Source organism: Zalophus californianus, chromosome 14, assembly GCF_009762305.2.
Source record: "Zalophus californianus isolate mZalCal1 chromosome 14, mZalCal1.pri.v2, whole genome shotgun sequence".
NCBI classification, from domain to species: domain Eukaryota; kingdom Metazoa; phylum Chordata; class Mammalia; order Carnivora; family Otariidae; genus Zalophus; species Zalophus californianus.
In genome coordinates this window covers 2000342-2012191 of record NC_045608.1, presented here as the reverse complement: position 1 = coordinate 2012191, position 11850 = coordinate 2000342, and the positions used below count along the sequence as shown (strand labels likewise).

General features: G+C 60.8%; 1 protein-coding gene across 12 annotated transcripts in view; it reads right to left on the bottom strand.

The window, feature by feature from the left end:
- The window catches only part of RIMBP2 (RIMS binding protein 2), a 79462-nt gene that overhangs the window by 38911 nt on the left and 28701 nt on the right, over positions 1 to 11850 (bottom strand). For all 12 annotated transcript variants that reach the window (XM_027575833.2, XM_027575825.2, XM_027575827.2 and 9 more), the window contains 4 exons: positions 9587 to 9788; positions 5670 to 5815; positions 5039 to 5115; positions 1313 to 1422 (listed from right to left, as the gene is read on the bottom strand). In XM_027575833.2, coding sequence (XP_027431634.2) covers positions 1313 to 1422; positions 5039 to 5115; positions 5670 to 5815; positions 9587 to 9788 — 535 coding nt within the window. The remainder of the gene's footprint in view (positions 1 to 1312; positions 1423 to 5038; positions 5116 to 5669; positions 5816 to 9586; positions 9789 to 11850) is intronic.

Here is an 11850-nt window from a genome sequence, read left to right as displayed (position 1 = left end):
AACTAAAAGGTGACCCTCCCCCCTTGCAAGGCACCGTGTACGTCCTAACGAGGTCGCCAGCGCGCCATCTACTCTGATGCAGAGATTATCCATGCGGTGCCAGACCACACTGTCGAGTGTCAGAGAATGTCATCGAGCTAGCTCTCGCAGTGACGGGCGGCTGCGGGGAGAGCCCCTTCCTGTTGTGTGAAATGTTCTTTTTAGTTGGGCTCAAAGCCTATTAGCTGCAGGGGCCTGAAAAACCAAGAGGTGTCTTGAGGAACCTCCAAGACGACACGGTCCGGACAACCTTCCAGCACCAGTGGGACAGGGAACCCCCACCCAGTACCTGGCAGGAGGCTGGGGAAGCCTGGGGGCGCCGACACTGGGGGCCCCCGCCTCGGGGGACATGTGATGGACCCAAGGAGGGCACGAGACCATTAGCCCTGGATTCTCCCAGAATAAATGGGGACCCTGACTCTGCTCCTGGTCCTATGGAGGGTGTGGGTCTCAAGATGGTCCACCCTCGCTCGCCTCCAGGGCACTCCCACAAGGGGCGGTGATGGCAAGGATGCTGACGGGGATATAAGCAAGGCCCGCCGTGCAACCACCCCACACTGCGTGGCCCCTAGGCCGGCCCGGAGGTGGGGACGCGCTCTCCACATTCTACCCAAAGGGAAGCTTCCCCCCCGCCTCATGGACAGTGGACCCCCGAGCTTTGCAGCCCGCTGTGAATCAGGCTCCATGGGGCCATGACAGAGAACCCTGCTGGCTTCGAAAGAACCAGTCCTTCTGCCCAAGGGCAATCACGGGCAGAGACCAAGACCCTTCCGTCCAGAGCAACTCAGCTCGTGACACTGCAGGTGCTGTCCCCAACTCGTCCTCAGGCTAACGAGGGGACAGGGGTGAGGCGTCCCAGACGGGGGCGATTACATTTCCCGATTTTAAGCTGGGGGAGGGATCTAGCAGGACGTGGGCCAGACAACAGCCGAAGCCAGAGGTCGGTGGGATCGCCCTGAGCCAGGGGAGGCCACCACCTGTCCTGCTGGGAGGAGGTCAGCTGGGGGAGCCCGGGGTGCTGTGCAGTGAGGTAGGAGAGGCAGGACAGCCCCTCTGGGACAGGAGGGTCCTCAGCCCAGGGTGTGTGCTTCAGCTGCCCGGGGAGCTCTGCGGGGACGTCCGAGGTCTGCCGGGTCTAGGACGCCCCTCCGTCATCAGAAGGGCGGAGGGTCAGGAGTAAGCAGGAGCCTGGCCCGTCTGTCAGGGCCCTGGGCAAACAGGTCAGGCAGGTGGCCCGCCCCGGCGCGCCCACCGCCCCGCACCCCCAACCGACCTTCGTAGAAGCCGTCTTCGTCCATGTCCCCGTAGATGTAGAGGTACTTCCCCGCCGTGAGCGGCAGCTCGGCCTCGGGGTTCTCATTGGGCCCATCAAAAGGGTTGTAGCTGGAGGAAGGAAGGACTCTCTTGAGTAGATGCTCCACGTGGAGGCCAATGCGGCGCCTGCCCCCGCCCCCCTGCGCCTGCACGCCCGCTCGCCCACGCGGGTCCAGACCAAGATGGTGTACGTGTGGGTCTGTGAGCCGGATGACACATTGACAGTTCCGTCTTTCTGCTCCTACCTGTCGCGTCTACCACAACGACACGTGCTCAGATTAGGAAGCAAAAAAGAAGATCATGCACCCTATAATCTTCCTGTGTATGTTATTTAGCAGAAGTGGAATCATATTACATAGGCTTTTTACTAATCTGCTTATTTTTCACACTTTCCCATAGAGCGGGACCCTCCCTCCGCCTCATGAAATATTCTATCGCGTCCTTGTTAATGGATGTGGAGTATTTCACTGAACAGACTGACTCACGCCACTTAACCAATGTCCCAACAACGTTGGGTGTTGATGTTGCTTCTAACCTTTGGTTAATCTGAACAGCGTTGTATCAAATATCCTTCTAAACATATCTTTGCACACTTCCACAATTTCTTCCTAAAGGTAAATCTCTAGGAAGCATATTTGTTTGCTCAAAGGCATGGATATTTTTAACGTTCAGGGTGCCTACTGCCAAAATGTCCTGCAAAAACACGGAGGCACTGTTTTGCCCTCCCCACCTCCTCAGGGTATGAGAGTGCCCACCCTCTCAAGTCCTCAAAATATTGGGATGAATATTTTTTTTTACAATCATGCTCAATTTGCAAAGAAAATATATGGTAGGTGAATTTTGGATTATCAAATTAATTTTAAATAACAGAAAAGGCTCCACTAAGTAAAATGGCATTCCTGGTAGTGAAAGGTAACAGCCGTGTCCTGAAAACGTGTAGTAGAGACGCTGTGATGGGTCACACGCCGACAGCATTGGAGGCTCACCAATACATCAGGGACAGGTTTTATGTGCTTAGCAAGGAAAGCAGAGAAAGTGTTACTTCTCCCAATTTTAAGCACAGAGCGAGGTATGAGGTGCCGGCCCAAAGTCACAAGCTCCCTAAGTCGTGGGGGTGGGAGCAGAGTAAGGACCCCTGATCCCCGTCCTGTGCAGATTTCACGGCACCAAGTCGCTCTGGGGCTCCCTAACCAGGTCCCAGGGTCTAGGAATGCTGTGCAATGGGCTGATGGTTTTCGGAAGTCATTAATGGCCAGGGGCCACCTGCACCAGGAGCAGACAGACGGGTGTTTACTGTGAAAGCCTGGGGGGGGGGGTGGTGGAGGAAGTGGGGAAACAGTCTGGCAAGGGGGTGGCATATGCAAAGGCCCTGGGGCAGGGAGCAGGGTCCCTCCCGGGAGCTGAGAGCCAGCCTGGCTGGAGGTGAATGCAGGAGCATTGAGGGATGACGACTGGCAGGGTCCCTGTCGGTGTGGATTTGATCTCTGGAGCTGGGAGGTATCAGGAGTTTTAAGGTGGGGTGTGACTTGAGCATGCCTGCATTTTATGGAGACCCTCGGGGCACCCTGTGCATGGGGCTGGCAGAGGAGATGGGGTGAAGACGTTGGATCAGGGAGCGGCTCAGGAGGTGACGAAACTGGGCTTTGCCTGGACACAAAGAGTGAGGGGCCATGGGGCTGAAGGCTTCATGGGTCAGGATGAGCGGAGGGGGACACGGGCACTGAGTCAGGTCCGCGGGCGGGGGCTGATGCTGGGAGAAGGGAGGGCAAGGGTCAGTTCGGGGTGTCTCACTGAATTTGCAAGCTCAGGGAGGGCGAGGGGGGCAGCCGTCGTGTGCAAATGGAGAGCCCACCTCAGGCAGGACCCTGGACTCGGAGGGAGTGCATGGGGGCCGGACAGATAAAGCACCCCGTGCGCCCTGATCTGCAGACAGAAAGGAGGGAAGGCCCCAACGCTGCCATGCACCCACGTGCGGGGGTCGGGGGGGGGGGGCAATGACTGCAACAGGAAACCTGTAGACACAGAGAGCATGGTGGCTTTCAGGGCAGGGCTGGGGCAGGGTCGGGGGAGCAGGCAGAGCCGCAGGGCGAGGCACAGGTGAGGGTGGCGGGCATCCGGACATGGCGGCGCACTTCCCGCCGTGACTTGTGTCCCACGTGAGCGAGTGACGCCTCCGCAAAGCTGTTTGGACAGAGGGTGGGGGTTCTGGGCCGGTGGCTGGGGAGCAGGCAGGAGATGTGGGGACAAGCGGGCGGCCATCGGCGGGAGGTGAGTATACCAGCCGCCACGGGAAGCGACATCCAGGGCAGGGCTTCTCCTGTTCTAAGTTTGGAGAAACTTCTGTCCAGAGGCTGGTTGAATAATGTCGATGTTTGGCCGCCAGGAAACCCCCCAAACTCCTGCCTCTCCTTCAGAAGCGCCCCGTTGGGGACACTCTAAGGACATTTAGAGAACTTGGATCTGCCACGTTCTCTCTGGGCCCAGCTTCTGTGCTGTTCACAGTTTGCTGCGGTTTGGGCTTTTCTGGCCTAAAACACACAGACATCAAAGCACCACCAGGAAACCGTCAACAGCGCCATCGAGGAACAGGACTAGGGGGACGCGGTGCACTCCGGCTGTGGTTGGCAGCTGCCACGTCCTGCAGAAACCAGCCAGTCACTCTTGCCTTCTCTGTGCCTGGTTTCACACTGCTATGGACTGCGTCCTTGGGGTGCACCGGCTCTCGGGGCCCCTGTCCCCGGAATGAGCCCCGGCCTGTCCCGGGGAGTGGAGGGAAGGCAAGCCCAGGGCACAGGGCGGGGGGAGGCAGGGGTATGTGGTTCGGGACCCTGGAAGCCAGCTCGGAGAGCGCCCCTCAGCATCCGGATGGCCCCACCTCCTCTGTGACACAGGCAGGTCGAGCCCCCCCCCCCCCCCCCCCCCCCGCACCCTGTGGCCCGGCAGCTCCTCCCAGGGCTGGGGCAGCGAGCGTCCCCACGGACAGTGCAGGTCATGTGGGGTGCAGCCAGCATTCAGAGCGGGGTGTGCCCGCCCCCGGGGCTGGCTGGCTTCCTAATCGAGAAGCCTGTGGCCCCGGGGGAGCGACTCCAAACCCTTCTGTTATCTGAGCAGCAGAAGTGGGTTTTCATTGGCAAAGTGAATGGATCGCTAATCAGAAAATAATCTGCTAATCAGCATAACAGCTGTTACAAATGGCTCCCCTTGGAGAAAACAAAGGGTGTGGAAGGTACAGGGCTGGGCTAAACCTCCGGTCACTCCCGCCTGCCTGAAGCTTGCGGCTCTGCTGGGGGTGGTGTCAGCGTGCCGCAGACAGACTCGGGGCACCTGGGACCAGAGGCCGGGTCGTGGTTGAGCGTGAAGGAGGGACAAAGTGTTTCCTGTCTGCTTGTTTCTGTCTAACTCCTGAGCGGCTGTGTCTGTCCTAGCAGGATCTGGCGTCAGGATGCTTTCCTTCGAAGCAGGTCGAGAATTGGGGGGGACACAGTGGCTCTGCGCTCGTCTCTGAGTCATGCGGAGCCCATGGCCTGTGCGTTCTCACCGAGTGTGGACACCACAGGACCCCCCCACCCAAGCCTGGTGGAGCTGGTGCCTGCAGGCCAGGGCCCAGGGGGAGCGCTCCCAGACCCATGGCCTCCTCGGGGGGGCCCCCCACGCCCAGGGGGGCAGAGCGGAGCTTCGTGCTTACCTATAGCGGGCGACACACAAGTGGACCTTCCCCGAGTATCTCTGCTTGGAGGTATTGGAATTCCGTTCATTATCCATCTGTTAAAGACACAGACAATGTTCGAGTTACGCTTCGTGCCAGGAGCACACGGGAAACCCTTCGGGCCCCGCTGAGCTTCCTGCCCCAGATGGTGGCGCTCCCGTGAGACACCAGCCCCGAGATGGAGCGGCTCCCGCAGCGTGGGCCCCCAGTCACTCGGGAGGACATTTATACGGAACGCATCTCCCACGCCAGGAGCGGACCCGAGGCGGGGTCTTCCCCGATGCAGGGAATGGGACCTGCTGGGTGGACCGGGCGTGTGTGCCAGGCCCTGCCAGGCTTCTGTGAAGACATGGAGATGGAGAGTGACCGTGTCCTCTGCTCACAGGAGCTCAGCCCCAGGACACGGACACCACTCCCCGCGCTCGCCTGTCCGACAGTGCCCGGGGCTCCAAGGCTGAGACATCCGGGAAGACTGCATGGAGACGGCGACATGAGGATCAGTGAAGGCTGGATATGGGGATTGGTGGGAGGGAGAAGCAGGAGGAGGGAGGAGGTAGGAAGGGGGGAGGACTCTGGCGTCGCCACCAGCCGCACACACACCAGGACTCACGTCTGATTCAAACCCGCATCTTGGGCTAGCGGATCTCGACAGAAAGGCGGGCTTGACAGATGGAGGCTCCGGCCTGTCACCAGCAAGTGGGAGGGGCCGGATGTAGTCCCCGATCACGGCGCGGCTTCGGACGGTGCTCTCCTGAGCTGACCACGACACGAGACAGTTTAACAAGGACACAGATGAAATAACAGCACACACGGGTCCTTCGACCCCCCAGCATGCCTGTCCCCTCACTGCATCAGCCTCGGGGCTCCGTGTTGGGATCCGCCCACCCCCCACCCCTGTCCTGGGTCCCCATGGCGAGCCTGACCCCACTCCTGGCCATGAGAATGGCTTGGGGGCAACGGTGGTGTCGCGTGGGGAGGGAAGTTCCCGCCACAGGGAATTAAAGGGAGTCGTGGAGAGAGAGGCTCTCCCTTTCCCTGGCTGCCATGCAGGAGGCTGGGAGGCTCGGTGACGCTGCAGCCACACTGCCACCAGGAGAAAAGTTGGTCCCCTCAGAGCGCTCATAGCAGGGGAGCCGCCAGGTGGGGAGGAACCGCCTCCTGGGGATGTGGTTCGAGCCCCTGAGTCCAGCTGTGCCTGGAGCTGGACCTCCTGTCTCCTCATCCTGACGACAAGTAAGTTCCTTCCGGCTCGCACCAGTTTAGGTCGGCTTTGCTGTCATTTATGACCGAAAGAGTCCTAACTAACACAAGAAGTGGCCAAAGGGCCAGGCATTTTTAGGGTTCCAACGTGAAACACAGGAGCGCAATCTCCCCCCGTCGCGTCCGGCCTCTGCCTGTAGCCGTCACACCACGGGATCGCCTCCCTGAAGATGTGACCTGCTGTGTCCCAGCTGGGAAATACCACGTGATTCAGTGTAAGGCGGGAAGTGTCCCACCCGCCAGGGGCCCCGCGGCTCAGCCTGATTAAGGGAACTGTGAGAGAGAGCCCCCAAATTGGACTTGGTGCCACAACAAACACGGGGCTTTGCTGGGGGGGGTCAGATCCCGGAGGGCAGGGGCATTGCCGGGTCGCCGCCATCTGTCCCCTCTGCCAAGGGCAGGTGCTCGGCGTACAGCAGGTGCGAAGCGACCCAAAAGCCTCAGAATGGCAGGTGCGAAGCATTACTGCTTCTCCCTGCCCCGGGCCGTGGGGGGTGCGAACCCTGACCCACGGTGGTCCGGCCAGCACCCTGTGAGTGGAGGTGAGCAGGTGTGTGATCCACTGCCTCCTTTTCCTTTCCATGGAACATTCTAGAGAGAGGCTGTGCCTTCCAGTGCTCCTGAGTGAGGAGAGTGCAGCCCGTCCCCCAAGCGCTGCGGGGCAGATCTGGCCCCTGAGGTCGGGGTGCGCCACAGCAGCACCTGGCCATCCTGACCGATGACCGCCGGGGTCAGCAGCGTGGATGCGCGGACCATGCAAGATGAACACAGTGGGGTCTCCTCGTGTTCACGTTTGGCTGACGCGGCCCAGTCCTTGGTCCAGGTCCAGGTCCCACTCAGAGCCGGCGTGAGGCGGAGGCAAAACCGTCAGAACCGCCAGCGCCCTCGACCTCACTGGCTCCCAGGCAATCCTCCTGCAGTGGGCGCTGCTCTCCTGAGATTCGACCTGGACTTGACTGCGGGGCCTGCACTCACGTCAGACGTGGTCCACTGCGCAGCCTGCGGTCCCTTAGCGGCTCCCAATCAACCCCCAACTGTCTCCTCAGCCTCCGGGTCAGGCTGGCCTTGGGCAGGAGGACGCAGAGCGGGTGGGCCACGCATCTGCCCACAGTCCTTCTCTGCCTCAGGCTGGCCCTTCCATGCTCCCCTCACACCCAGGGGAAGAAAGCGGGGCCCAGCTGCCGAGGCCCCCGGGGCGCCCACCCGTTGGAGAATGCCCTCGGGAGGACCGCCCTCGGGAGGACCGCGGGGCTTCGGGGGACCCTGCGGGCTCTCCTCCACGCATCCATCAGCGATGCCGGTGCGGCAAGGGTAAAGCCAAGCGTGCATGGGCCCTGCCAATGGGGGCCCCTCGCGGGGTGAGGTCGCGCGCATCGTTACGTGAGCTCGGCCCATCGGGATGGCGGCTCTTCCCGATGGCTGCCCGGAAACCGTGGTACAAACCCATTTATTGGTCCACCAGGGTCCGAGCAGCAGTCTTGGTGCCTCGAGCACCTGCTGGCTTTGCTTTCACTGAGGGCCCGCTCCCGCCATCAGGAATCATATCCCGTTTCCTGGAGCCGTCCCTCTGGACACTCAACGCGTCTACACTCTGCACATAGGAGCTCATGCAGCAGGACCAGGATGCCATGGGGAGAAGGGCCTGCCTGCCACGTGCAGCTTGGCCGAGGGCCCGAACGCAGTGGCATGGGTCGGGAGCGTGACCAGGCCCCATGGGGTCTGTGCCGAGCACCTGTCTTCCCCGGTGGTCTGGGGCTCCAGTGCGCGCCAGGCAGAGGCACCATGTGACCACCCTGGGCGCCGCATCCCCCACAGCTTCCCTGGGCAGGAACTCTGCCTGCACGGGGCGCTCCCGTGGCCTGCGTGGATCCTGCAGGCATCCTGTCTCTGCCCTTAGGATCTGACCGTGTCACCGTCCCGTGTCGCCATCAGAGCTCTAAGCACGGTTCTGAGTCCTGGGAGTCACCAAACGTGTTGGGGTCTTGAAAAATGCGTACCGGCCAAACATATGGCCACCCACCCTGAGAACGTTCGTCTCACGGAGTAAGAGCTGAAACCATCCTGCCTCTCCTTAGCCTTCGGGCAACATGGCCCCAACGTCACTTCCTGGAGGCGGGCGTCTGAGGCCGCCTGATCTAACGTAGCCCTGGGTCACCTTCTACCTCGTCACCCTGTCCCCACACCTCTGTCCGAGCCATTCCTCTGTCCCCTTGCTTCTGCTTCTCATGTCTGCACCCACTGAGAGGAGATTCCGCGTGGGGCCCAGCCTCCGGCTGACATCGCAGCCGCAGGCCCCAGAGCCGGCCTGGGCGCACCATGTGCTCGGGACGCTGCGGAGGGACTTGCCAACCTCCCGCCCCCCACCCTGCTGTTCACAGCCACGTGACATGCCAGCTAATGGCTGAGAGGGACACAGGAAGGACGGCACCAACGGGAGCCACGCAGGGAAAGGTGATTTATCAAGACACAGGCAGCGTCGCTTCGTTGTAATATCATGAACCACTGAAGAAACCTCATCCTCTGTTTTGATGATAAGGGGAAGAAATCTGGAAATTCTCTCCTTTATGGAATTCCAAAGGGGGAGTCTGACACTCATCTCCCCTTAATTAAAACAAGTTTTGAACAGGCGGGTATTCTGGCAACCAGGGTGACTCCTGTGGCTTGCCCTTGGGCGAGGAAAGTGCTCCTTGACGGCCCAGGCAGCCCTCTGCGTCTAGGCAGGAGCTCCTCAGTGAGGCCGTGTGCAGACCCCGGTGGTCTTTCAGCCAGATACAAAGACAAAATCCCTCCCCCAGCATGCAAGGTCGAACCGTGCTGCCCCCCACCCCCCACCTCCTGAGCGTGAGTGGGCGTTCACCACTGTGACCCTCCCGGCTTTCGCGCGGCAGGACCTCGTCCCCACGCGGAGGCTGCTTGGCATGAAGGCGGAGAGGGTCACAGCCCAGCAGTGTGTCTCACGGCCCCGGGCGGGAGCTCCCCAGCTCACTGCCAGGAGCTGTGTGACCCAGGCAAGGGCCTCAGTCTTGCTCTCTGCCTGCCACACGCGGCCGTGCCAAGAGCACGTGGACTGACACCCGCGAGTGCTCGGAGCAGGGGCTGGTGCTACGGGCATGCCCAGTGGCTGCTGGGGGCCTGCCGTCACCCAGAGCCCCGCGATGCCGGGTGTCCAGCGCAGGCAGTCAGACACATGCACTGGGCTCGCCCCGCTGTGGGGTCGCTGGCCATCCCTGCTCCACAACGCGACGCAGGGGCGGGGCAGGCACTCACCTTTGCCGATGGAGGGGGCGAGTCCGTTCATGAACTGCGGGAAAGGCTTGCCGGACGCGGGGACGTCCAAGGAGGCCCCAGCACTGCCACCCAGCAGGTCGATCTTCCCCGCGTGCTCCCGGAGCCTCTCCAGGTCCTGCGACAGCAGGCGGAACTGCTCACTCTGCGTCCGGCATTTCTCCTCCAGCTCCCGCACCTTGCTCTGCACGGCAGAGGCACGGACACGCGGTCAGGGGTGGGGGAGGCGTGTGTGCATGGGTGTGCACACGGGTGTGTGCGTGTGCACACCCATGCACACGCGTGTGTGGCGGCGAGCCACCTCCCACCTCCGTGGGAGAACAGCGTCTGATAAAACCAGGCATCCTGTGCAGCCTGGCTGTTGGCCAAGTCCCCTCCCCGGCCGGACGTGGGAAACCACACAGGCCGCGAAGCCCTACAAACACTCAGATCCCAGCCAACCGTGGATTGTTCTGGGCTCTGTGTTCAGCTTGGACCCTTGTGGTTGGCACGTCTTGCCACAGCCGTTTGAAATTTGGAGTGTGAGGTGGTGACACATACCAGACTTGGGGGGCAGCTCAGTTGCCAATCCACTGATGCATTTTTCTCATGGGGGCGCCCACCCCTAGACTGCAGAGTCCCAAGGAACACTGCTCTAGCAATAAAAAGGAATTTCTTTCTGCTGGATTTGGTTAGCACACAGCAACATTTGCAGACATGCAGGGATGTCTCCGGAGCCCTGGGGAGAGGGGTGGGCTCCCTCGGACACATGGCAGGGAAGGGGCAGCCCGGGGCAGCTCCCTTCTGACCCCGCTCCTGTCCTGTTGCTGTCCCGCGGGCTCTCAGGTTGGCTGGCTTGATATGTACACTCTTCCCCAGACGCTCATGGACCACACTTCCTATCCTGGTGCAGACGCAGGGCTCTGTCTCAGCGACCAGAGTGCCTGCACTGTCTATAGCTGGGTGCACGCACCGTGGAGGGACAGGTGGAGGGTCGGCTCTGCCCCCTCCCCCCGAGGCACTCTCTGCGTGGTGCTCACCGCCCCCGTGGTACGCGAGCCCCTGGTTACTTCTCGTCTGTCTCCAGACTGGATGGGAAGCTCCAAGCCTTCTCTCTCTCTGCTTCCCTCCCCGATACAACCTCAGGGCTTTTCACAGAATCGGGCACATAGTAGGTGCTCAGTAAGTGTTTGCCAAATCCGTGAAAAGAGGGGACTGCGGATCTGCGGTGCGGTGGCTCATTTCGTCTGCATGGATGGAGTCCTGCCTGTCTCTGCTCCTTACTCCATGATAAATGGAGAATCCCATCTGCTGCATTATTAACTCCGTGTGTTGCCTGGTCCCCGGCTAACATGTCAGCTCCACGAGGGCAGGATCGTCTGCTGCTTCCCCGATGCGTCCCCAGCACTTGGAACGGAGCTTGGTACCGAGTCAGCATCCAGTAGATCTTTGGTTTAATATGGGTGTGTGTGCGGGAATGAGGGACGGCCAGGAACAGCCCTCGACCCGCGGAGGACAGCGGTAGACATGCTTCTCCCCCTTCTCCGCTTCCTCGCCCCTCCTCCTCTCCCCCCCATACCCTCCTTCCCCCCTCCTCCCCATCTCCCCACCCTCCTCTCCCCTCCTCTGGCATTAAGCTTGCCAGCTCCTTAGTATAGAATGAAGTGCTATTTATGTCTGAGAACAGGGATTTCCAAAAATAAACCTAACAAATCCCAAGCCTATAATTAATTTCTTCGATTCATTAAAAAAAAAAAAAATCAGCAGGATTCTTCTTCTAAAAAGCTGAATGAGCTTATCAGCGATTGCTGCCTCTGCCAAGGCAGAGAAGTGAGCTCCGCACTCCCGGGCCCCGGGCGGGGGACAGGGAACCGCGTCAGACCCGCCTCCAGCTGGGCCGACCCCAGAACTGAGTAACCTGTCAGATGCCCCGAGGCCGAGGGCCCTAACTCCCAACTCGTTCGCTCCAGGGCAGAGCCGTGAACCCTGAGGGACGGGCAGCGTCCTCAGAGGAGGAGAGCAAGCGGGCACGGGGGGCCCTGAGCTCACTGGGGTTGTCCAGGTGTGCGAGAATGTTTGGTGGCTGGTGGGAGAACACGAGCACTATTTAAGTGGCCGTGAACGCATTTTCACCTGCGTTAGGAGAAAGGCCGGCAGATCAAATCCTCGGTACCACCTACTAAAAACAGCACATGGATTCTTCACTTCCACGCCATCCTAGAAACAACAAAGCCAGAGTGATGGAGGACAGATCGGCGGTCGTCCGG